The sequence below is a fragment of the Mirounga leonina genome, unplaced genomic scaffold (assembly GCF_011800145.1).
Source record: "Mirounga leonina isolate KUSES-001 unplaced genomic scaffold, KU_Mleo_1.0 Mir_173, whole genome shotgun sequence".
Taxonomy (NCBI): Eukaryota; Metazoa; Chordata; class Mammalia; order Carnivora; family Phocidae; genus Mirounga; species Mirounga leonina.
Window position 1 is genome coordinate 78,977,766 of NW_023270447.1, and position 23,975 is coordinate 79,001,740.

At 37.4% G+C, this 23,975-nt stretch overlaps 1 protein-coding gene across 14 annotated transcripts in view; it reads left to right on the plus strand.

Annotated features, from left to right (window-relative positions):
* Window positions 1-23,975, plus strand: part of EIF4G3 (eukaryotic translation initiation factor 4 gamma 3) — a 338,415-nt gene that overhangs the window by 158,606 nt on the left and 155,834 nt on the right. For 7 of the 14 annotated variants that reach the window (XM_035019586.1, XM_035019573.1, XM_035019576.1 and 4 more), the window contains 3 exons: window positions 16,192-16,287; window positions 17,670-17,783; window positions 21,314-21,346. In XM_035019586.1, coding sequence (XP_034875477.1) covers window positions 16,192-16,287; window positions 17,670-17,783; window positions 21,314-21,346 — 243 coding nt within the window. Of the gene's footprint in view, window positions 1-16,191; window positions 16,288-17,657; window positions 17,784-21,313; window positions 21,347-23,975 lie in introns of those variants that run through there. The other 7 variants (XM_035019579.1, XM_035019580.1, XM_035019583.1 and 4 more) reach the window with 4 other exon arrangements.

Here is a 23,975-nt window from a genome sequence, read left to right on the forward strand (position 1 = left end):
TTATAATTAGTTTTATGCTTTTGTTTTTTAAATCTTGTAAAATAAAAAGAGTTATGAGCCAGAAGTACAATAATACAGGTTTTTATATTTGCCCATGAATTTTACTTTACTGGAGAACCTTATATTTTTCTGTGGCTTCCAGTTACTGCCTTGTATTTCTTTTGTTTCCACTTTCAGAACAAGTCTTGTGGTAATGAACTCTCTCACCTTTTGTTTATCTGGAATTTTCTCCCTTATTTTTGAAGGACATTCTTGAGGAACATAGAAGTCTCATTTGACAGGTTTTTTTCTTTCAATTGTTTGATTAGCATGTGTCTCACCTGGAGTTTATTGAACTTCCTGTATTTGTGTGTCCTTGTCTTTCTTTGAATTTAGGCTATTTTCAGCCATTATTTTTTCAGATTAGGTCTCTGCCCCTTTCTTTTCTCTTTTCTCCCATAATGCATATATTGATTTTTTTTCAATGAGGTCCCTTATGTTCTTTAGGCTCTGTTCACTTTTTGCCTTCTACTCTTCCTCCTCACCTTCCTCCTCCTCTCTCTCCCCACTTCTCACACTTGGTAATTTCAAGGGTCCTCTGTTCAAGGTCACTGATTCTTTCTTCTGTCTATTAAAGTGTGCTTTGGACCCCTCTAGTGAATTTTAAAAATTGAGTTATTGAGTTTTTCTACTCCAGAATTTCTGCTTGATTCTTTTTTACAATTTTTTGATACTCTGATTTGTGCTCTTTTAAAATTTTATTTATTTATTTATTTATTTATTTATTTATTTATTTATTTATGTTCTCTTTTTTTTAATACTCTTTTTTATGCTCTGATTTAGTTTCATATGTTGTTTTCCTAGGTCTCTGTTTTCCTTTATTTTATTGAGCATATCCAGGACTGTTGTTTTGAAGTCTTTGTCAAGTAACTCCAAAGTCTCTGTTCCTTTAAGGTTGGTTTCTAGAGATTTACATTGTTCTTTGAATGGGCAGTATTTCCCTGTTTATTTGTGTGCCTTGTAATTGAGCATTTGAAAAACATCCACACCTCCTAGTATTTGGGGCCTGGCTGATTACAGGGGAAGACCATCACTCATCAGTCCAGTGTGAAGGCATAAAGGTCTTTTCAGGCATTTTCTGTTCATGTATCTTCCCTGGGCCTGAGTTTGTGGTTTCCCTCCAATTCCACTATATCCATGGCTACTTTTAAATCTCTCAGTTTCCTGAAAAGTCTTACCCCTGCTTCTTCTCAAGTCCTTAAATGTTCTGTTGTATTCTGCTTCTCTTGCACCAGATGCCTGCAGGTCTAAAGTCTCCCTGCAGTTCTCAGGGAGTTCAGCAGGTGCCACTGCTTTCTGTGGGACTTCAAGCTGATATACAAACTATGCCACTGTTCTCATCAGTGCTCTGAGTATGGTGAAATAGAAACCAGTCTCTTAGGCAGCCCCTATGTGAGCCAAGTCAGAATGTTGCAAACAAGTTCCATTTTTTCTCTTCTGTCTCAAGGGAGAAACTGGGAATTGGGTGGCTTCCTCCAGACTGTGCCATGCCAGGGAGAGGTTTGGGCAGGGGCAGGCAAAAACACCACTACATTTCCCATCCTTTTGAGTGTGGTTGTATAGAGCTCAGGAAGACAGTTGAAGGTGCCCAGAAACAATGTGGATGGAAAATTATTTTAGGATCAAAGTAAAACACAGGACCTGTGTAAATATGGGAGAGTGAAAACAACTGTTCCATAGCCATGAGGAATGGCACATATGTTTTTTTGTTTTTTTAAGGATAAACTTAAGGATAGAGAAATAAAGTAAGTGTTTAATATTTTCAGAGCAAGAGGAGGGTCACTTTTAACTTTCGTATTAATCTAGGTCAGTGTTTCCAAATGTTTTGATTGAGGACCTTTATACTCTTAAATAACTCTGGGGGACTCAGTATTTTTTTCATGTTATATCTATTAGTATTTGCTATATTAGGAGTTAAAACTGAGGAATTTAAAAATATTTTAAAGTAAAAATAAAGTTCATTTTTTGTACACATCAATAATATATTTTTATGCAAAAATATTTTCCAAAACAAAAATATTGATGAGAAGAGTTGTACTCTTTACAGTTTTGCAATAATAGAAGGTAGGTGGAATCTCATCTCTTTCTGCACTCTAATTGTTGCACTATATTATTTCAGCTGAAGTATATGAAGAAAATAGAGGCTTACACAGGTGTGTAGTTAGGAAAGGGAGACATATTTTGTACAGTCCTTTTCAGAAACTTGTGGTAATTCTTTGAAATTATGTCAAATTCAGTAAGTGGTAATTTCTTAAATGTTATTTGCATTCTGGAATCTGAATCTGTATCAGTGAACTGTTGGTACTCTGTTATGTTAAAATCTACTGGTGTGTCTTGCATTTGAATTAATTATTAATATGGTTTGTAACATCACACATTGGTCTTTCAAAATACACTGCTTCACTGAGTTATACAAAACTTTTTTTTTTTTTTTTTAAGATTTTATTTAGTTATTTGAGAGAGAGCACAAGAGGGGGGAGCGGGAGAGGGAGAAGCAGACTCCCTGCTGAGCAGGGAGCCCGATGCAGGACTCCATCCCGGGACTCCAGGATCATGACCTGAGCCGAAGGCAGTCACTTAACCAACTGAGCCACCCAGGCGCCCTATACAAAACTTTTTTAAAAAAATTTTTTATTTTTATATATTTGAGAGAGCAAGCACAAGTAGGGGGAGGGACAGAGGGAGAGTGACAGACTCCCCGCTGAGCAGACTCTCTGCTGATCCCCTGTGGGGCTCAATCTCAGTACCCCAAGATCATGACCTGAGGCAAAGTCAGACGCTTAACTGACTGAGCCACCCAGACGCCCTATACACTTTTTATTACACAGTATAAAAAATCACATTCTCATCAGCAAAGTCTAAATATTGGGGAGATTGCCAAGCTCATAGTGACAGATACATATTTTCAACAGTCTAATTTTATTTGAAAGCTTTAATTTTATTATTGGTAACAAATACTGTTCATTTTCCTTGACCTGACAGGCTCGTTTTGTTCATTTTTACTAAAATGTCTGCCATCTACCAAAGTCTTCATAAGCATAGTATGTCTGATATTTATTCTTTCAAATAAAATGGTGTTGTATGAAAAGAGCATGTAGTTCGGCTTGTAACTCAAGGAGTAGCATAAATGCTATTTCTTAGTACAGACATCTTACTCCAGTATGCTTCGGAAATGCTCTATTTATCTTCTCTTACTTGGTCACACCAGTATTAAAAAAGACATGTGCTAAAGCTTCCTTACTATATGGTTCCAGTTTTGTAATGTTTTATATGTGACCACATCACAAAGATGAGGATAGACTTGTGGTTGCCATGGGTTAGATTCATGAGAGGTGGAGGGAAGAAGGAAAGAAGGTGACTGTGGCTATGATAGGGTGGTCTGAGGGATCCTTGTGAAGAACCTGTTCTGTATTCTGTCTGTAGTAGTGGTGACACAAATTGATCTATGTGATAAAATTGCCTATAACTAAATACAGAAATGTGTATGCACATAAAGCTAGTGAATTATGAATAAGGCTGATGCGTTGAATCAGTGTCACTTTTCTAGGCTTGTTGTACTGTGGTTATATGTTACCATTAGTTCAAACAAGATGAAGAGCATCTGTATGGAAACTCTTATTATTTTTCAAACTCCATGTGAATTTATAATTACTCAAAAAGTAATAACTTTTGGGGCACCTGGGTGGCTCAGTCATTAAGCGTCTGACTTCAGCTCAGGTCATGGTCCCAAGGTCCTGGGGTCGAGCCCCACATCAGGCTCCCTGCTCCGCGGGAAGCCTGCTTCTCCCTCTCCCTCTCCCCCTGTTTGTGTTCTGTCCCTCGCTGTGTCTCTCTCTGTCAAATAAATAAATAAAATCTTAAAAAAAAAAGTAGTAACTTTTACTTTCACATAAATGGCATTTTTTTTTAAGATTTTTTTTTTTTTAAAGATTTTATTTATTTGCGAGAGAGAATGAGAGACAGAGAGAGCACGAGAGGGAGGAGGGTCAGAGGGAGAAGCAGACTCCCCGCTGAGCAGGGAGCCCGATGCGGGACTCGATCCCGGGACTCCAGGATCATGACCTGAGCCGAAGGCAGTCGCCTAACCGACTGAGCCACCCAGGCGCCCTTTTTTTTAAGATTTTATTTATTCACTTGAGACACAGAGATACAGAGAGAGAGAGAAAGCATGAGCAGGAAGAGAGGGAGAGGGAGAAGCAGGCTCCCCGCTGAGCCAGGAGCCCGATGCGGGACTCGATCCCAGGACCCCGGGATCATGACCTGAGCTGAAGGCAGACGTCCAACCATCTGAGCCACCCAGGCGCCCCCATAAATGGCATTCTTAAGTCTCTCTTTTTTTTTTTTTTAGTATATAGAGTGTAGAAGTGAAGAATACCAGTAGTTTTACCCACCTTGCTTTTCTGTCATTAGTGCAGGTCTCAACACAGGCTAATAATAACTTAGCATTAATATTTTGAAAACTTGGGGGGCACCTGGGTGGCTCAGTCATTAAGCTTCTGCCTTTGGCTTAGGTCACAATCCCAGGGTCCTGGGATTGAGCCCCGCATCAGGTTCCCTGCTCATCGGGAAGCCTGTTTCTCCCTCTCCCACTTCCCCTGCTTGTGTTCCCTCTCTTGCTATCTCTCTGTCAAATAAATAAATAAAATCTTAAAAAAAAAAACTTTTTTTTTTTTTTTTTTTACCTGGCAGACAATTAGAGGTATCAGGGATGCCCAGACATAATGCAGTCCATACTTTGAGAATCAGTGGCATAAAGCCTTTATTTAGCTGAGGAAAACAAGTAATATACCTAAGACTGTGTATGGGCCTCTGCATCTCTTTCCAGTGTTTTATACTGTACTCTTGTTTATTGGATATTATTGTACTTCTGTGAAAACACAGAAATGGATGTTTGTAATGATATAAATGACAGACATGAGAAGAGTAAAACTTTCGAATTAACAGCTTTCTATACCTATGCTGCACAGTATGGTAGCAACTAGTCCTATTTGGCTATTTAAAATCAAAATCTAAGAGATTAAATGTATATAAATAAAATTTAAGTGGAATTAGTAGTTATGGAGTTCAGTTTTGAATGATGAAAAAATTCTATGGATCTTTTGCACAATGTGCATATAGTTATTAACACTACTGTCCAATTAAAAATGGTTGAGCTGTAAATTGTATTATGTTTTCTACCACAACAAAATATTTTAAATTTTTTTAAAGATTTGTTTATTCATGAGAGAGAGAGAGCGTGTGCGTGAGTGCGCAAGTACAAATGGGAGGGGCAGAGGAAGAGGGAGAGGGAGAGAGAATCTTAAATGCTATTAGTAACTTCTGTGTATATGTGTGCTTATTTCAACATTCTCTCTCAATACCATTCATTCCATATCATTACATGTTCCTCTGTATCTTTTTTTTTTTTTAAGATTTTTTTTTTTTAAATTTGAGACAGAGAGAACGAGAGAGAGAGCACATGAGAGGGGGGAGGGTCAGAGGGAGAAGCAGGTTCCTTGCTGAGCAGGGAGCCCGATGCGGGACTCGATCCAGGGACTCCAGGATCATGACCTGAGCCAAAGGCAGTCGCTTAACCAACTGAGCCACCCAGGCGCCCCCTCTGTATCTTTTTTAATGACTGAAAGATCATACTGTATGGCTGAGTAAATCATTTTTACGTCTATATCTATCTTTTATTGGTTAAGTTGTGAAGTTCTTAAAAGACCTGCAACCATAAATCTTCAGCCTCGTTTATGTACCTAGCCCACAGCTATATATAGTGTCTTCTTTGTGTTAGATTTCAGTAAATACTGTTGATTTAATTTTAATTGTGATTTATGAGATTTATGAGACATTTATGTTCCAAGAATATTTAGAACTTTGCAAAATACAGAATCCCTACTGTGTTTTCTGGCTGACTTTTTTTTTTTCTATCATGTGAAGAGGAAGCTGAAGGATAGAGGTTATTTTCATGTCCTTAGTATTAAAGTAATCAATTCTTTTGATCCTTGAATAAGGAAAAACATGTAATACAGAATTGTATAAAATAGAACCGTAAGTTGTATCCTATACTGTCCTTCCGATTCCCGTTCCTCTGAAGTAGCTGATGCTGTTTGCTTAGTAAATGTAAGTTTGCTCAGGAAGACATCTTATCTAAATTTATGCATTTATGGATATATTAGTTTTATGTATCAAAAATCTACACAAGTAAGGTGCATTTATATTCTCTCATTGACTGACTTTAGTGTATTTTCACCTCTTCCCTAGAAAAACATGGAAATTTAGCATGCCTCCCCTTTATTTGGCCTTATGAATATATCTGTTCCTTGAAATGGATTTGTGTGTCAAATAGATAAGCTTATTTAAAATGTCAGAATATGAAAACACTAATTCAAAAGGATATATGCAGCATTATTTACAATAGCCAAATTATGGAAGCAGCCCAAGTGTCCACTGATAAATTAATGGATAATGAAGATGTGGTGTGAATTGTTGAATCACTATATTGTACACTTGAAACTAATGTAACACTATTGTTAACTTTATTGGAATAAAAATTTTAAAAAATGAAAGATGGTAGGTATTATCTAATAGCTCTTTGGAAAATTGTGGGAACTTAATCTTTTTTTTTTTTTTTTTTTAAGGTTTATTTATTTGAGAGAGAGAGAGCATGGGGAAGGGGAAAGGGAGAGGGAGAGAGAGAATCTCAAGCAGACTCTGTGCTGAGCCTGGAGCCCCACATGGGGCTTGATCCCATGACCCTGAGATCATGACTTGAGCCAAAACCAAGAGTTGGTCTCCCAACCAACTGTGCCGTAACTTCATTTTTCAGTCAGATTTGCATGTTCATGCACACACATTCACAATATTGAATTTAGTCATTATGGTAGTATTTGTTTCAGATGAAGGAATTGTCTTAAACAGGATAATATTATTTTTAAATATATTATTTATTTATATGATAGAGAGAGACAGCACAAGCAGGAGGAGCAGGAGAGGGAGAAGCAGGCTCTCCTCTGAGCAGGGATCCCGACACAGGTCTCAATGCCAGGACCTTTGGGATCATGACCTGAGCCAAATGAAGAGCTTAACAGACTGAGCCACCCAGGCGCCCCTATAATTTTTTAAAATTTATTTATTTGTTGGAGAGAGAGAGAGCAGGGTGAGAGGCAGAGGGAGAGAGAGAATCTTCAGCAGACTCCTGCTGATCACAGAGCCCAACGCAGGGCTTGATCCCACGACCCTGAGATCATGACCTGAGCCAAAATCAAGAGTCAGACACTTAACTGCCTGAACCACTCAGGCGACCCCTGTTACAATTATTTTTGTTGGCTTAAGTCCATTGTATTATATTGCAAAAATTGAAAATCCTTGTTGACTTTTTTCATATATTTATATTTTAAAAACCATCACATCTGGACCTAAGATGCTATGTTATGGTGTTCTGTCTTACAATGGAATTTACCCTCAGGTTTTTATCTTTAAATATCCAAATCACTGTTTCTTAAACAGTTATTATGGACTTAAAGGTTATGTCTGCAGCACAGAAATTGTTTTGGTTGACTTTTTTCTTTCTTTCTTTTTTTTTTTTTACTGGTATTCTGTTAACAGTTTGTCAGTTAACACCATTTGGTAGTTTTTGTTGTTACTATTGCGTTCTTATTTCCCCAAGTTGATAAAAAGGTATCAGTGACTTAGGAAGGTTCATTGAAACATAAAAGTAATGATGAAAATGAGACTGCAAGTCTGTAACTCATGTAAACTTGGACAGTGAAGTGATTGGCAGTTTAAATAGAAATAATTAATGTATACGTCCTTGGAGAAGTAAATCTTTGTAATACCTGTGAAGGTCCAAAAAGAGAAAGTGCAAACAAAACCTGTGATGACTACTGACATGATAGTCTGTTGATCTGTCCCTAGTTCTCTATTCATTTGATATTATGAAATATGTTTATAGAATGTTCCTATTTAAATATTTGCAATATTTTCCAACAAAGTATAGTAGTATATTAAACAAGTTATTCCAGAATGACTTCATAAACTTGGTGAATCATGTCATTACATGTAGAGAAGAGAGAAAAAAACCTAGACGCATCGTTCACAGTTGCACTCTTTGTAGCATTGACAGGTACAATTTATATCATTCCAGATAAATTTCTAAAACCAGCCACAAAGAGTTGAATAATCCTCTGAGAGAAAGCTAAGTGAGCTCTTGGCAAAATTCCTTTATCTGTGCTTCTGTTAAAACCCCATAATGGCACAATGGCATACGTTGTGAAAGTGGAATCACTTCTGTGTGTGGCTGTCATCAGATATTATGCTTTGTGTTTAGATGAAACTGCTTGTGTAGAATATGAATCTGCTCTTGGCATACGTATAATTTGAGTAGAACTACTTGATTATTTTTTGTCTGTTTAAAATAGTAATTCCAAGCTAAAGGAAAATCAATTCTTCTATTAGTATTCATTATAAGACCAATGATACAGTGCCAGTATTGACAGAGAACCAGCTATATGTGTTGCCAGGAATGGTGTATTACCTAATGATAGTACTTGTGCCTGAATGGTAATTCACATGCCGCTTTTTCAGTTAACTGTAGATGTGTTGCCTTATATGGCTCCAGTGTTGAAGATATTAGTGAAAATCTTGAATAAGGTCAAATATGGCCATTATGCATATTTTCAGCATCTATTCTGAAAACAAATTAGGCTGTTCTTCCTTTCTGTAGTACTCTAGCTATGGAAGGGCAAAATTTTCACATAACTTCTTGATAGAACATTTCTGTATTTTTTTTTATAAGTTGTACATCTCAGTGTTGTCTTTAGTATTTTGACAGTCAGAAGGTTTTGCTTCAGCCAACATCAGCTAAATGTTGAGAATAAAGTATCAAGATTTCCTAAAACCAGCGAGCCCTTACCACTGAGAATACGGCTTGCTTAACATTTGATCACTTTGTTTAAATTGATAAAGAATGAAATTGGTGCTGTATTTTACAGCTCTATCCAAATGTTGTCATCAAACTTGATGAAATACTTTTCAACTTAGGGTGCAGACAGAGTTGATAAGAAATCAACTCACCTCTCTTGGAGAGGAGGCAAGATGGTGGAGGAATAGGGGGACCCCTTTTCAACTGGTCCTCTGAATTTAGCTGGATATCTATCAAACCATTTTGAACACCCACGAAATCAGTCTGAGATGTATGAATATATATCTGGATCTCTGAAAACAGAAAAGCGACTGCTTTTTGCAAGGTAGGACGTGTGGAGTCATGAATTGGTGGGAAGATATCAGAAGATAAACAGAAGGGGGAGGGAGCCTCCATAAATGGTGCCTGGAAAGTGATATAACACCAGAGCACAAAATCAGAACCTTAGAAATTTGCTCTAGTGAGAAACATCCCTCTCTGAAGGGGGCTCAGGAAATGAAAAGGCAGAATTTTAGGTAGGGCATTGTGGTCTCAGGTTATGAGGGACTACAGAGCAAAATGGATTCCTGAAATGGTAGAGTGCCCAAGCATTGGAGCCAGGAAGCAGGTTATGGTCAGCGAGCCCAGGAGGGGACTCTCAGCTCCAATTGCCATAAACCGGGAGCCAGGCCTGTTGATAACCACTCTTTCCTTGAACAGCCTGAAAAAATCTGGAACCTGAGTCCACGACCGGGCAAAAACTTGCAGAATGGTAATGGCTGGGAAAAGGCTTTAGAGTGGAACCCAGACTGATTCTGGAGTTTTGAGTGTGCCCACGAGCCCATAGCCGCTTGCGGTTTTAGGATCACAAAGGGCACTGGTACTCCGCCCCTGATACTACCTCTGAGAGAGTTGCTGTGGGCACGCACCGCAGGAGACTGCAGTTTTTAGCAGCGCACGCAGAAGTGGAGATTGTTTGTCCTGGAGGGTCTATTAAAGAGGGCAGATTGAGATTTTTCTGCTCTGGGCCAGAGGTTTGGCTGTGGCCATTTTTGCTGTGATCGTCTGAAGAGGTGGGGAAAGCACCCAGGGAACAAAAGCCACACAGAAGACTGGTTTCCACTGAGCGCATCCTCCTGACGGGGTGGGGCACCTCCCCCGCCAGGCCTGGTTACCTGAGAAACAGTGTGGCAGGCCCCTCCCCCAGAAGACAGGCTGGAAGAACACGTGGATGACAATCCTATGGATCCTATAAGCCTGTAAAATCCCAACACCAGGGGAAAATTGTATATTGAGCTCCAGGTGTGGCCTCATGACTTATTTATTTTTCAGATATAATTCTCCTTTTCTTTTCTTTTATTCTTCCTCTTCTCATGCTTTTTCTCTGTTGTGTTTTTCTTTTTCCCTTTTTATTTCAACAGATGTCTGTTATTCAACTTATTTTTCATAGTTGCTTTTTAACTTGTATTTTTACACACCTGTATTTTTTATAGATTCAGTTTTACCTTTTTATATATACAAGTTTTACTTTCCTTGTAATTTTGGGACGTAGTGTCCTCTAACACACAGACCAAAATACACCCAGGAACAACTGAAACACCCTGCCTTGTCCACCCTGAGAGATTATAGTCCCCCTTACCCCCGCTTTTTAAAAATTTTTAAATTTTATTCTTGTGTTTCATTTTGGCTTTGTTTTTTCCATGGTGGCGTCTGACCACTCCAGATTTTGCTAGGGTGTATCTAGCTTGGGTCTGGTCGATATTTTATACTCTGTTCATTCATTCAACCATCCCTCGACAAAATGACTAGGAGGAGGAACTCTCAACAAAGAAAAGAACCAAAGACAATGTCCTCTGCCACAGAACTAAGGGATATGGATATAAGCAAGATGTCAGAGATGGAATTCAGGATAGCAATCATGAAGTCAACAGCCTGGCTTGAAAAAAGGATTAGTGACAATATAGAATCTCTAAGGGCAGAAATGAGATCTAATCAGGCCAAACTTAAAAATGCTATGAACAAGATGCAGTCTAAACTGGATACTCTTAACAGCCAGGGTAAATGAGGCAGAAGAGCGAATCAATGATCTAGAAAAAAACTGATAGGAAGGAAGCTGAGGAAAATAGGGATAGGCAGCTAATAGTCCATGAAAATAGATCAATGAAATGATGCCATGAGACGTTCCAATGTCAGAATTATTGGGATCCCTGAGGGGGTGGAGAGAGAGAGAAGACTAGAAGGTATATTTGAGCAAATGATAGCTGAGAACTCCCCTAATCTGGGGAAGGAAACAAGCATTTGTGTCCAAGAGGCAGAGACGACCCCTCCCAAAATCAAAAAAATAGATCAACATCCCAACATATAATAGTGAAACTTGCAAATCTTAGAGCCAAGGAAGCTACCCTGAGAGCAGCTGGGGGAAGAGATCTCTTACATATGGAAGGAGGAACATCAGAATAAAATCAGACCCGTCCACAAAAACCTGACAAGCCAGAAAGGGCTGGCAAGACATATTCAGGGTACTAAATGAAAAGAACATGCAGCCAAGAATACTTTACCCAGCAAGGCTGTCATTCACAATGGATAGAGAGAGAAAGAGGTTTCAGGACAGGGAGAAACTGAAAGAATATGTGACCACCAAGCCAGCCCTGCAAGAAAAATTAAGGAGGATTCTGTAAGCCAAGAGAAACCCATAAGTCACATAGACCAGAAAGAAACAGAAAATCTACAGAAACAGACTTTACAGGCCAATACAATGGCACTAAATTCGTATCTTTCAATAGCTACACTGAGTGTAAATGGGCTGAATGCTCCCACACAGGGTTTCAGATTGGATAAAAAAGCAGGACCCATCCACATGCTGTCTACAAGAGACTGATTTTGAGCCTAAAGACACCTCCAGATTGAAAGTGAGGGGATGGACAACCATTTACCACACTAAATGGATTTCTAAAGAAAGCTGGGGTAGCAATCCTCATATCAGACAAATTAGATTTTAAACCAAAGACCATAGTAAAGAGATGTAGAGGGACACTATATCATACCTAAAGGGTCTATCCAACAAGAAAATCTAACAGTTGTAAAAATCTATGTCTTCAACATGGGAGCAGCGAATTATATAAACCAGTTAATAACCAAAATAAAGAAACATACTGATAATAATACATTCATAGTAGGAGACCTCAATACTGCACTCACAGCAATGGACAGATCATCTAAGCAGATCAACAAAGAAACAAGAGCTTTGAATGACACATTGGACCAGATGGACTTTGTAGATATATACAGAACATTCCATCCTAAAACAGCAGAATACTCATTCTTCTCCAGTGCACATGGAACTTTCTCCAGAATAGACCACATACTGGGTCACAAATCAGGTCTCAACTGGTACTAAAAGATTGAGATTATCCCCTGCATATTTTCAGACCACAATGCTGTGAAACTGGAACTCAGCCACAAGAAGAAATTTGGAAGGAACTCGAACACTTGGAAGTTAAAGAGCATCTGCTAAAGAATGATTGGGTCAACCAGGAAATTAACTTAAACAATTCATTGACACTAATGAGAATGAAAACACATCAGTCCAAAACCTATGGGATACTGCAAAGGCAGTCCTAAGAGGGAAATACATAACCATCCAAGCTTCTCTCAAAAAATTAGAAAAATCCTGGGGCGCCTGGGTGGCTTAGTCATTGAGTGTCTGCCTTCAGCTTGGGTCATGATCCCAGGGTTCTGGGATCAAGCACCGCATCGCTTCTCCTTTTCCCACTCCCCCTGATTGTGTTCCCTCTCTCTCTGTGCCTCTCTTTGTCAAATAAATAAATAAAATCTTTAAAAAAAAATTTAGAAAAATCCCAAATGCACAAGCTAACCTTACACCTAAAGGACCTAGAGAAAGAACAGCAAATAAGGCCTAAACCAAGCAGGAGAAGAGAAACAATAAAGATTAGAGCAGAAATCAATGAAATAGAAACCAAAAAAACAGTAGAAGAGATCAACAAAACTAGAAGCTTGTTCTTTGAAAGAATTAATAAGATTGATAAACCTCTGGCCAGACTTATCCAAAAGAAAAGGGAAAGGACTCAAATTAATAAAATCATGAATGAAAGGAGAGAGATCATGACTAACACCAAGGAAATAGAAACAATTATTAGAAACTACTACCAGCAAAGGGCGCCTGGGTGGCTCAGTTGGTTAAGCGACTGCCTTCGGCTCAGGTCATGATCCTGGAGTCCCGGGATTGAGTCCCGCATCCAGCTCCCTGCTCGGCAGGGAGTCTGCTTCTCCCTCTGACCCTCCTCCCTCTCATGCTCTCTGTCTCTCATTCTCTCTGTCTCAAATAAATAAATAAAATCTTAAAAAAAAAAAAAAACACAAAACTACTACCAGCAACTATATGCCAACAAATTAAACAATCTAGAAGAAACGGACGCATTCCTGCACACTTATAAACAGGACTGAAAATAGGAAGAAATAGACAATCTGAACAGACCAGTAACCAGCAAGGAAATTTAAGCAGTAATCAAAAACCTCCCAAAAAAACAAGAGTCCAGGGCCAGATGGCTTGCCAGGGGAATTCTACTAAACATTTATTTATTTATTATTATTATTTTTTAAATGACCTTTTTTTAAAAGTTTTATTTATTTATTTGACAGAGAGAGAGAGAGAGAGCACAAGCAGGGGGGAGCAGCAGAGGGAGAGGGAGAAGCAGGTTCCCTGCTGAGCAGGGAGCCCGATGTGGGGCTCAATCCCAGGACCCTGGGATTATGACCTGAGCTGAAGGCAAACACTTAACAACTGAGCCACCCAGGTGCCCCTCTACCAAACATTTAAAGAAGAAATAATACCTATTCTACTGAAGCTGTTTCAAAAAATAGAAATAGTAGGGGGTGCCTGGGTGGCTTCCAAACTTCCAAACTCGTTCAATGAGGCCTTGATCCCAAAACCAGACAAAGACCCCATGAAAAAGGAGAATTACAGACCAATGTCCCTGATGAACATGGATGCCAGAATATTCCTAGCCAATAGGATCCAACAGTACATTTTTAAAAGGATTATTCATCATGACCGGGTGGGATTTATTCCTGGAATGCAAGGGTGGTTCATCTTTCAGAAATCAGTGTGATAGAGCACATTAATAAAAGAAAAGACAAAAACCACATGATCCTTTCAATTGATGCAGAAAAAGCACTTGATAAAATACAGCATTCTCTCCTGATTAAATCTCTTCAAACTATAGGCTATAGAGGAACATACCTCAATACCATAAAAGCCATCTATGAAAAGCCCACAGCGAATATCATTCTCAATGGGGAAAAACTGAGAGCTTTTCCCCTAAGGTCAGGAACACGACAAGGATGCCTATTCTCATCATTACTGTTCAACGTAGTACTAGAAGTCCTAGCCTCAGCAATCAGACAACAAAAAGAAATAAGACATTCAAATTGGCAAAGAAATCAACTTACCTCTCAAGTTGAAACAGTTAACTTGAATTAAGTTGAGATAGTCGCCTCCAGCCTTCTAGAGTTTGAGTGTGATACATACACATAAACTTGATTTTTCAAACATTGCTAAAAATAATCTTTGATGAGAAATCTGCAGCTAACTTTTGAGTCATATTTGATGCAATTATCACCTATTTGATAGATGTGAGATACTTGCTGTCATAATTTTCAATTTGTGGCCAGATTTAGTACACCTGTAGTAAAAAGGGAAATTAACCTGATGTAGAAGTTTAATGTCAGTTATTAGAGATGGGTAGAAGATTACCATGTTGAAAGATTGCAAATTATTCTCCATGTCCAGTATGAAACTTTTGTCATTAGTTTTTTTGTTTTCATTATTTAAAAGTTATAAACTTTTCAAACATTTGCTTTAAAGATTTTTTTTTTTAATGTAATCTCTACCCCCAATTTGGGGCTTGAACTCATGACTCCAGTATCAATGCTATACTGACTGAGCCAGCCAGCCTCCCCTCAAACATTTGCTTTAGATTGTTAATCCCAGCTGAACTGCCACTAAATGGTCATTTTGAGTTTTCTTTTAAAGCAAAGTTAGAATACTTTCTAGAGATACCATTTACTTAGTTACCTTGGATAAGGCACTTGTGGTTTTTTTTAAGATTTATTTATTTATTTATTTGAGAGAGAATAAGGGAGAAAGAGAGCAAGCTAGCCAGTGGGGGAAGGGGCAGAGGGAGAGAATCTCAAGCAGACTCCCCACTGAGCATGGAGCCTGACATGGGGCTCAGTCTCTTGACCCAAAAGATCACAACCTGATCCAAAACCAGGAGTCAGACACTCAACTAACTGAGCCATCCAGGTGCCCCGACACTTAAATTTTCTGACCTTTGATTTCCCCATTTGTAAAATTGGCACCATGGTAATAAAAGGTGATTGTATAATAATTGATTTTTCTTCATTTTATCTTAGCAACTTCCTTGTGAAGTAGATTAGTTATTATTTTTTACATTCATGGGAAAGATAAATTACTTGCCCAAGTAAGTGGCAGTTGTTAGGATTTAACACCAAGTCCTGTGATTCTGTGTCCATTGCTATTGCCAGTATTTCATTTTAAACATGTTACAGGTTTTTTGATTTTTTTTTCCCCTGGGTTTCAGTAGCACATAGAATACTAGTTTGTAGTATTTAACGTGGGTTCATAATGAAAAGCTTATTCTCTTATTTTCAGAAAACCTGTGGTAGGTTAGTACATACTACCACTTATCCCATGCTTTTATCTAAAGTTCATATTGATTGTAGATTTTTACATAAAAAAAAATGGTCATGTAAAAGGATTAAAGCGTAAGCAGTGGAAGAGAACAACAATAATATAGCAGTTAACTTAGTGAACTGCTAATTTGGCTCTGGTCTGTCTTCCTCAGTGGTTTTCTTTGCTTGTAGGTACTTTGGAAAGCTCACCACAGCAGTAACAAGTTCTCTCAGCTATGTTTGATTTTGTTTGTGGCATGGTCTGTCCATTTCAGAAATAGATGAATTGACAGTGAGTGCTCTTTGTACTTCAGTTATCAAATCATTTTCCTAGTCATTGGGTTGCAGATGTCTCCTTATCAGGAGGTTTAAGGTAACCTCTTAAAAATGCTGCTCTGATTCTGAATTGCTGCATGTTGTGGTAAAGATAAGTTTTTAAAAGTATAGCTATAAACCATACTAGTAAATACTTCTATAAATTTCTTTTTAATACTTTGAGTTACCCTGCCATATATATATTCAAAATATGATATTGTTCTGCCATTTTTTGACAGACCCCATATCCCTCTGGACAGAATGCAGGTCCAACCACGTTGGTATACCCTCAAGCCCCTCAGACAATGAATTCACAACCTCAAACCCGTTCTCCGGTAAGTACGCAGAAGCTTGTTCTAGATAATGTTCTCCATTTAAGTTTGTGTTTTTAGGAGCTTGGGTTCCTTTGGCTAAAATTTTTACTTGTTTTTGGAAACTTGTTCCAAGGACAATTTATTTTATTATGATTTATTATTATTATTATTATTATTGATTAGCACTGCATTTTCAGACTTCTAATATAGGAATAATTTAAATTTATTGAGAGAAAGAAGAAATGGAGCTTTTTATCTTCTTTTACTTTTCTGTGGCATGATTTTTTTTTTAAATCTGGTTGCATTCAAGTTCATTTCAACTCTTAATTTGTTGTACTGTTCACAATTCCGGAGGAGAGTAAAGCACAGTGATTTTAAAAGTAAATTAAATTTCATTAATTAGACTCTCAAATTTCAGTGGTTTGGGAAGTAAATTTCTGAATTGGTGTCACTAGATCAGTTCTAATCATTTGACAGTTTGGACATATGCATGACATACACCAATGGTGTATTCATTTTTCAGATGGTAAATAAATTGTCATATAAATTAAAATGCTATCATCCTCTTTGCTCATCCTTTACATGGATTGCAATAAATATTGCAAAGACTGAGAATTTACTCAAGGTTCATCCTTCTGCTTCACAAAAGTATACAGTTGCTTCAGCTGTCCATTCCTTAGAACGTCGTTTCCTGCCCTGCATGACTAGTTTTTGCCAGAAGGTGCTTCTGTAACATCTCACATTGTATCTCACTTTCCTACTTGTATCTCAGCTCTGTGTTTTCCTCAGTATAGGTATCTTTGTTTGGTTCCCTACCCCTGCTTTTTTGCCTGTAGTATAGGGGTATTTCATTGCATTAGCTCCTGTTCATTTGGTTTTATGCATGAACTGAGAAATGTTGAAATGTATGAAAGATTGCTCAAAGAACTAGAGATCATAGACTGCACCAAAATGTAATCTCTTTCTTACCCTCTTCCTGTCTTCCTTTTCCCTATTGCCCTCTTCTCCAGTACCTGTTCTTAGATCCTGGTTCTCCCCAGGGGGTGGAAGAACCTTTCTAAAGAGGTGGGACTTTGGTCCTAGTTGCCTGTATGCTTGTCTTTTTTTTTTCCTGAAATGATCAACAAGATGTCTGATGCAAGTTGTGTTCTGAGAGTGGTTTGGGGATGTGGATACTTGACTACTTGGAATGGGCCTGAGATCTCACCAGATTAATTTAGATAGGCCCTGCTTCTAGTCATTAAACATGGGACATTATGGTAAGCTCTTATTACAAAGAATTCTATGGCCCTCTTCACCCCCATCCCCCTTTTATAATTATTGAAAGAAAAGAAATTTACATGGTTAGAACTGGCGCAAAACCTGACTGAAGAGCTGCATCTCTAAACCAGTTTTTTTGACAGCCCAGCAGAACAGTGCCAATACATTGCACAGACAACTGGAAGAGGAGGAAGGTTTTGGAACAGACTCCCGTTTACAGGTCCTTGGCTGGAAGAGGCTGGATAAAATACTGCATTGTAAGCAATATAACAAACTGTACTTCTTGCAGGCAGTGGTGCCTCTGGCACTCATTATTTTTGACCACATCCATTTATTGGCTGATGAACAGAAATGCTTTGATTGCTTCTTCTCTGAAAGTCTAACCTAGCATGGCAGTTTCTGCCAGGCATACTGGGGAAAAGAATAACAAATTGGGTGGGTCTTCTTGATTGGGAATTAGACAGGAGTAATTTGGGGTTTAGATTTTTCTTTATTTTAAACTCGAAGAGGGATATCCCTTTCAGATAAATTTGATTTTAAAAGATAAATTTCAAGGCTTCTTTTTCCCTCTTTCCATTTTATAATTGAATATCAAAGAGGAAATTGTCTGTAGTTGTCAGCCATTTTTCTGTGGTCATAAACTCTTCAGATACTATCCTCTATGCAATTTTTGCCATCTGCTCTGCTAGTGACCATTATCACCCCCATTACTAAAAACCACACACATAACATTCCATTACATATCCCAAAACAAGTGCAAGACTAGCAAACCCTAGACTACTCTTGCTTGTTGTTTTGGGTCCAGTTTTCTTTATTTCATTTGTGTTGGTGCTGGGAGGGTGAAGTTGGGATATGAAATTTGACAGGATTGCATTTTCTTTCTACATCCCAAGTTGCCATAGTCTAGTCTCATCCATCCCACAGCTATCCCAACTGGTGAGGAGAGGTAAGCTGTTGCACTAAGGAAGGGACCCTTCCCATGGCTTTGTAGAGCAGCTAAAGCTTACTCCATTCTATTTCTGCATTAATGGGCCATTGGCAATTGCACAGTTTAGGCTATTCTGTTCTTCCCTGGACAGCTGCCTTTGCAATCCAAGTGCCTTCAAGTGGCCCCCTCCCTCTTTCAGGTTATCTTTGTGTCCATATTTCTATTTGATGTATAGTATCTTAGTTAAATTCATATTATTGAAAATCTTGTTTAAAAGGAAAAAGGTACTGATTAGCTACCTATCTGTTCATTTTCTGGTTATGCTGGAACTCTTTAAACAATAGTTTATTTTTAAATAGCCTCCAAAATACCTCTTAAATGCCTAATTGAAAGAGGGGGAACTGTTTGGCTTTTGCAGTAACCTGTATCCACTGGTTATATTTTGTGGTGCTAAGTGCCAAAGATACATCAGTGTTATGTTGTCCCTGCCCTGTTGCCAACTGTGCCCAGAAGAGTGAGTGAGTGGGTGGGTGGGTGGCATTAACATTGGGTCCAAGTTCACAGAAGGCTGCTTTCCTTAATATCTACAGTCCTCACCATCTTAAAGACCCCTTAAAAAAAAAAAGAAAAGAAAGAAATGAAAGTTTCTATTTTTAATATGAGCCAGCAGCGACTACAGTTTGTTCTGTTGCTTACAGTTACCCATAGGATTAAGACTATTGTCATTCCAAGTGGAAAGCTCAATAGCCAATGGTGACTAGTGCAAAATAGACTAGGGTACTTTCCCACTAACTTGTGTTTTGTTTTGTTTTGTTTTGTTTTGTTTAAGTATATTTGTAATTTTATAAGGTACTCCTCTTGCTCATAGAAAGTTCTCTTTTGACTGGAATCTTCCAAATATATGAAGTTGCAACTTTTATTTTAGAGCCTTAGAAATGGGACCTTTCTGTGGAACAGTGATAAGACAGGTACTGCTGTACTCAGGTTAATTTTTTAACATGGCCCTTCTCTCCCATTTTCTTCAAAAGTGTCATGAAGAAACATCTCACTTCCACTCCCTACTTTCATACCACGTGGGTGGTATTGCCTATTCTTGAAACTTGATGTCCATAGTAGAGGTAGGATCTGTTTTCTTTTCATAATTGGAAAACTGAAAATAGAAGACCGCAGTTTCTGTGACGAGAAAACGTTCTGCAAGAAGTAAAGCTGCCCTTATCATCATTTTGAAAAACTCTTATAGTAGTTAGCAAATATAATGGCTGACCTAACACACTATAATCACACAGGTCATCAAGAGCTCATTAATTTATACTGAATAACTTTGAATTGTGTTTAAGACACATTTCATTACTTGAAAAATAGGTGATGTTTTAGCTTCTAAGGTGACTTCTTAATCTTCTTAGGTGAATTCTTAATAAAGCGGTCTTCAACCATCTGCTACATTGTGATGTGCTCCACTGCAATTTTTTGAAAATTATTTATATGAAATAACGGCAGTTGGGGAAATAATTCCACATCTCTTGCACGTAACTTAAATTCTGAGTATGAGGGATTGTTTCTTCGTTAATCCTCAGTCCGATTCATTGGCAGTGATGAGTTGATGGAAGGAAGGCTCTCTAGGAAATAACTGAAGATGTATTTTAGTTTCTTAAGTGTATTACATTAAAGCCTTGTGTGGTTTGCGTTCAAAACCGCTTTGGAAATATTTTCTTCTCACTATTAAAGAGGGTGGTTAAATTTTGATAGTTAATGTATTAGTAGCCAGTACATGACACTGAGTCCCGAATAGTTTTCTCTGTCCTTTTTAGTGAAGTCATATTGGAAGTCCAGTTAATGCTTTGGTGCAGAATTAGTTGATCTTAGAAGTTTAGTATTTAAAATTTTATTGGTGGAAAAGCTTTTTCTTTCATTGTACGCTAGGGAAAATAAGAGTTGGGAGTGTGTATTATCTGCTTTCAAGCACTCTATTGGGCTAAGGAGTTATATTTTCTTTTGCTATTATTCTCAATATCAGATAGCAGTAGATGCATATGGACAGTGTTGTGCTGTTGTGTATAAAAATTGAGAGATTTGATTTCTTTCACTCTTTTTTCTTCTTGAGCTTATAATAGTACCACTTTGATTAATCATGTTAGAAAGTGATGTTCTTTACCAGCTATTTGCTTTGGTATGCTTGATATTAAACTTCACCAGTTAATTGTATTTAAATATATATGTGGTTATTTATATATTTAAATACATATTTATATATTATAAATATGTTTGTGTATTTATAGATATATAAATGAAATTTTATTCTTTAAGAAATAAAGGAAGATACTGAAATTTCCATTTCATGTGTTAAATACCCCATTAAACCTAAGTAAATTTGAAATCAGTCCTGTTAACATTCTTTATTTCCTGTTGGACATTTTAATTACCTCCTGGCTATTTCTTGTAATATAAAAGCTTTTCTCATTTCCTCCAGCTATATCAATAGCATAAGCACCCTTGAGTTTTTCATGTTTGTCTTAATATAATCACTTAGTATTTCAAACTTTCTTTTGCTTTATTTTAGGTTTTTTTTTTTGTTTTTTTTTTAATATTCCTATCAGAGAGGTACCCTTACGTGCCTAACAGCTTAGCTGTTTCTCTCCCAGCTGATAAATGGCAAACTATAGCTGGTAGTGGTGTTAACCTGTTGAATCTTAGTACCTGTCTGTCACTGTCCTGCAGCAAAGCTTTGACTGTTTGTGTTTTTTTTTTTTTTTCTTGTGGGTTTTTTTCTTTTGGCATATTGTGTGACATTTTGGTTTTTGTTGTGGTGTTTCTGACTCTTTGTGCCTTTCCTTTTGTGTTTGTTTTCCCTCCTTTTCTCAGTTTGCAGCGGGGCCTCGACCTGCCCATCACCAGGTACTGTACCCTTGCCCCTTCACTATCACCCTTAACTAATAGGTGGGGGCTTTAGTAGCTGCTGACCCTTAGAATGCTGCCATTCCAGGGAACCACCCAACCTGTACTCTTCAAGAGTAGCTGCAGTCTCCTGTGATTCTGTTCTTTTTGTCCTTCACTAATTTCACAGCATTTTGTTATTAACAAACCCATTCCCTTCTGTTAATGGCACAATTTAAAAATAATAGAGTGGTTTTTTCCCCCAAAAAATAATTGCTCTGAATTTAAGGAACCCTGAAAAATTGTAGATATAGTAAGCCCTCACAGATTTTGTGGATATCTGTATTGTTTAAATTTGACTGGAACAGGCAACATTCTAAGGGTTTTCTGTTAACATTCTGATGTAACTTGTATTGATGTGTATAAAATAGCATTAATATTTCTAAAACCATTTAATTTCAGTTACTAACTTAGATCTAATATCAAATTAACAGTAATACATATTCATTTGCTTTATAGAATTATTCTCAGGATACATAGAAAATAAATACCTTATTTAATTTTAATATATGTAGCCTATTGGTTCTTTTTAAATGAAGTAATTGTATAAATTAAAATTTAAAATGTATATGCTGACACTAATTTATTTAGCAGGAATATACTAGAGGAGGTGGTTTGGGAGAAAGTCCTTGCAGGGTTTTTCCCTCCAAATAACTTCTTACAGAGTGTCCTGAACATTTTCTCCTGCTGCAATAGAAAGGGCCTAGGTCTTTCAGATCTGGGTTCATATTACCAGCTTTACTGTGTAACCAGCTGGGTTAAACATCTTTTTCTGAGCCTCAGTCCCCTCATATGTAAAATTGGGATAAATACCCTATATTCTATGTTAGGGATAAGATTCTTTAGGCATCTGACACAAAGTAAGCAGCAATAAGTGGTAGCTATTTTTTATATTATTATGCAATCTAGTATGGTTTGATAAAATTAGAGAAATGTTACCCATTGTTTACCTGTGTTAATCATAGTTAGAATTCTTATTACTGAGTAAATGGACATGGTGTAATTGCAGGATTTCATTGTCTACCGGTGATTTAATATAAGGCTCTATTTCTTAAAATAAAGTCTTTTCAATTTAGATGATGTAAAAACCAAGCAGATTCTGAGGTGCTAAGGACACTTTGTAGGATAACTCAGATGTGGTTGTATGAAGTGGATGGCGATTCTTTGGATTAGATGAAGAAATAAAATTCAGATATTTTTTAGTATCAACAGATAGTGTTGTTAAAGAGCTTGCAGTTTGGTGTCAACTAGACCTAGGTTTGACTCTTATTAACCGAGTGGTTTTGGGCAAGTTATTCACTGGTCTCAACCTCAGTTTTCTCATCTGTAAAATGGGTGCAGTATTAGTAGCCATCTTAGGACTGATATGAAGAGTAAATGAGATAATAGAAGGAAAATGATCAGCAGTATTTAGCATATACTACAAATTTATGCGGCAAGATTACCAATAATTAAAAAGATAAACCCTTAGGTGAAAAGATTGATTATAAATTTTATAAAATATTTAGTCAAGGGTCGTAGAGGCAAGGCTTAAATTTTAGTCAGGGATCAAGACAGAGAGATAACTCCTAACAGAGAAACATTGGGAGATCTCTGCTCCAGAAGCAGAGTAGAAAGAAAAACGATTTCTGTGGTCCTTCATAGAAGGCTAAGTGTTTCTATAATTTCTATTCAATCGCAATGGTCCTCAAATAGGGATGTTGTATTTAAGCCTTTATAAATAGTCTTCTTTGGAAAAATTTGTTTTCTGAACTTTCTTCTCTTTGTCTTTTAATTCCAAAAACCAAGGAAACCTTAAAGGAGTCTTTGTGAGAAAAGGTTGATTTCATTTCTGAAATCATTTTCATGTGTAATATGACTCAAGAAAGTATTGGCAGATTGGTCCTTTATTTAGCTATAGGATGATGCTTGTGAAATTAAAAAAATTGAACTCCATATATCTATATACTTATTATTTATTCATTAGCAAGGAAAATAATTCCTTTTTACACTGGTTCTTGAAGATAGATTCTTGAGCTGCATCATAAATCCAGAGCATTACTTTTGAATACAAAAACTTCAGGTAGCTGGCTGCTTTTTACTCTGGCATTCCTCCTTTCTAAATAGCAGTTAAAATTTTTTCATTACACCAGAGAGAATTAAGTGAGTAAGGAAATATATAACTTTGGTTGAGGCAGCAGCAGGAATTAGTTCCCGTGGAGAACTAGAAGAGGGAGGGTGTGGGGTTGAAGTGGCACTGCTGAGCAGAGCTAGCTGAAACAGTGGTGTGGCATAGAGCAGATTGTTAGGAAGAGTTTGCTCTGCTGTATCCATGGATGTACAGGCCAGTTTGGTTTGTTTCACTGTGGAATAGGTATTGGCATTTTGGGTGGGATAACCAGTTATGAAAAAATTCCCTGTAAATTGTAGTTCATTTAGCAACCTTAGGGCTCTAAATGCCAGTAGAATTCCCCCAGTGACAATTAAAAAACAAAACAAAACAAAAAACACCTTCATGTATTTCCAAATAACCCCCATGGAGATGATACTATTTCCCATTTGAGAGTTACTGGTTGAAGTTTGTATTTAAAATTATCATCTCCTAAAGTTT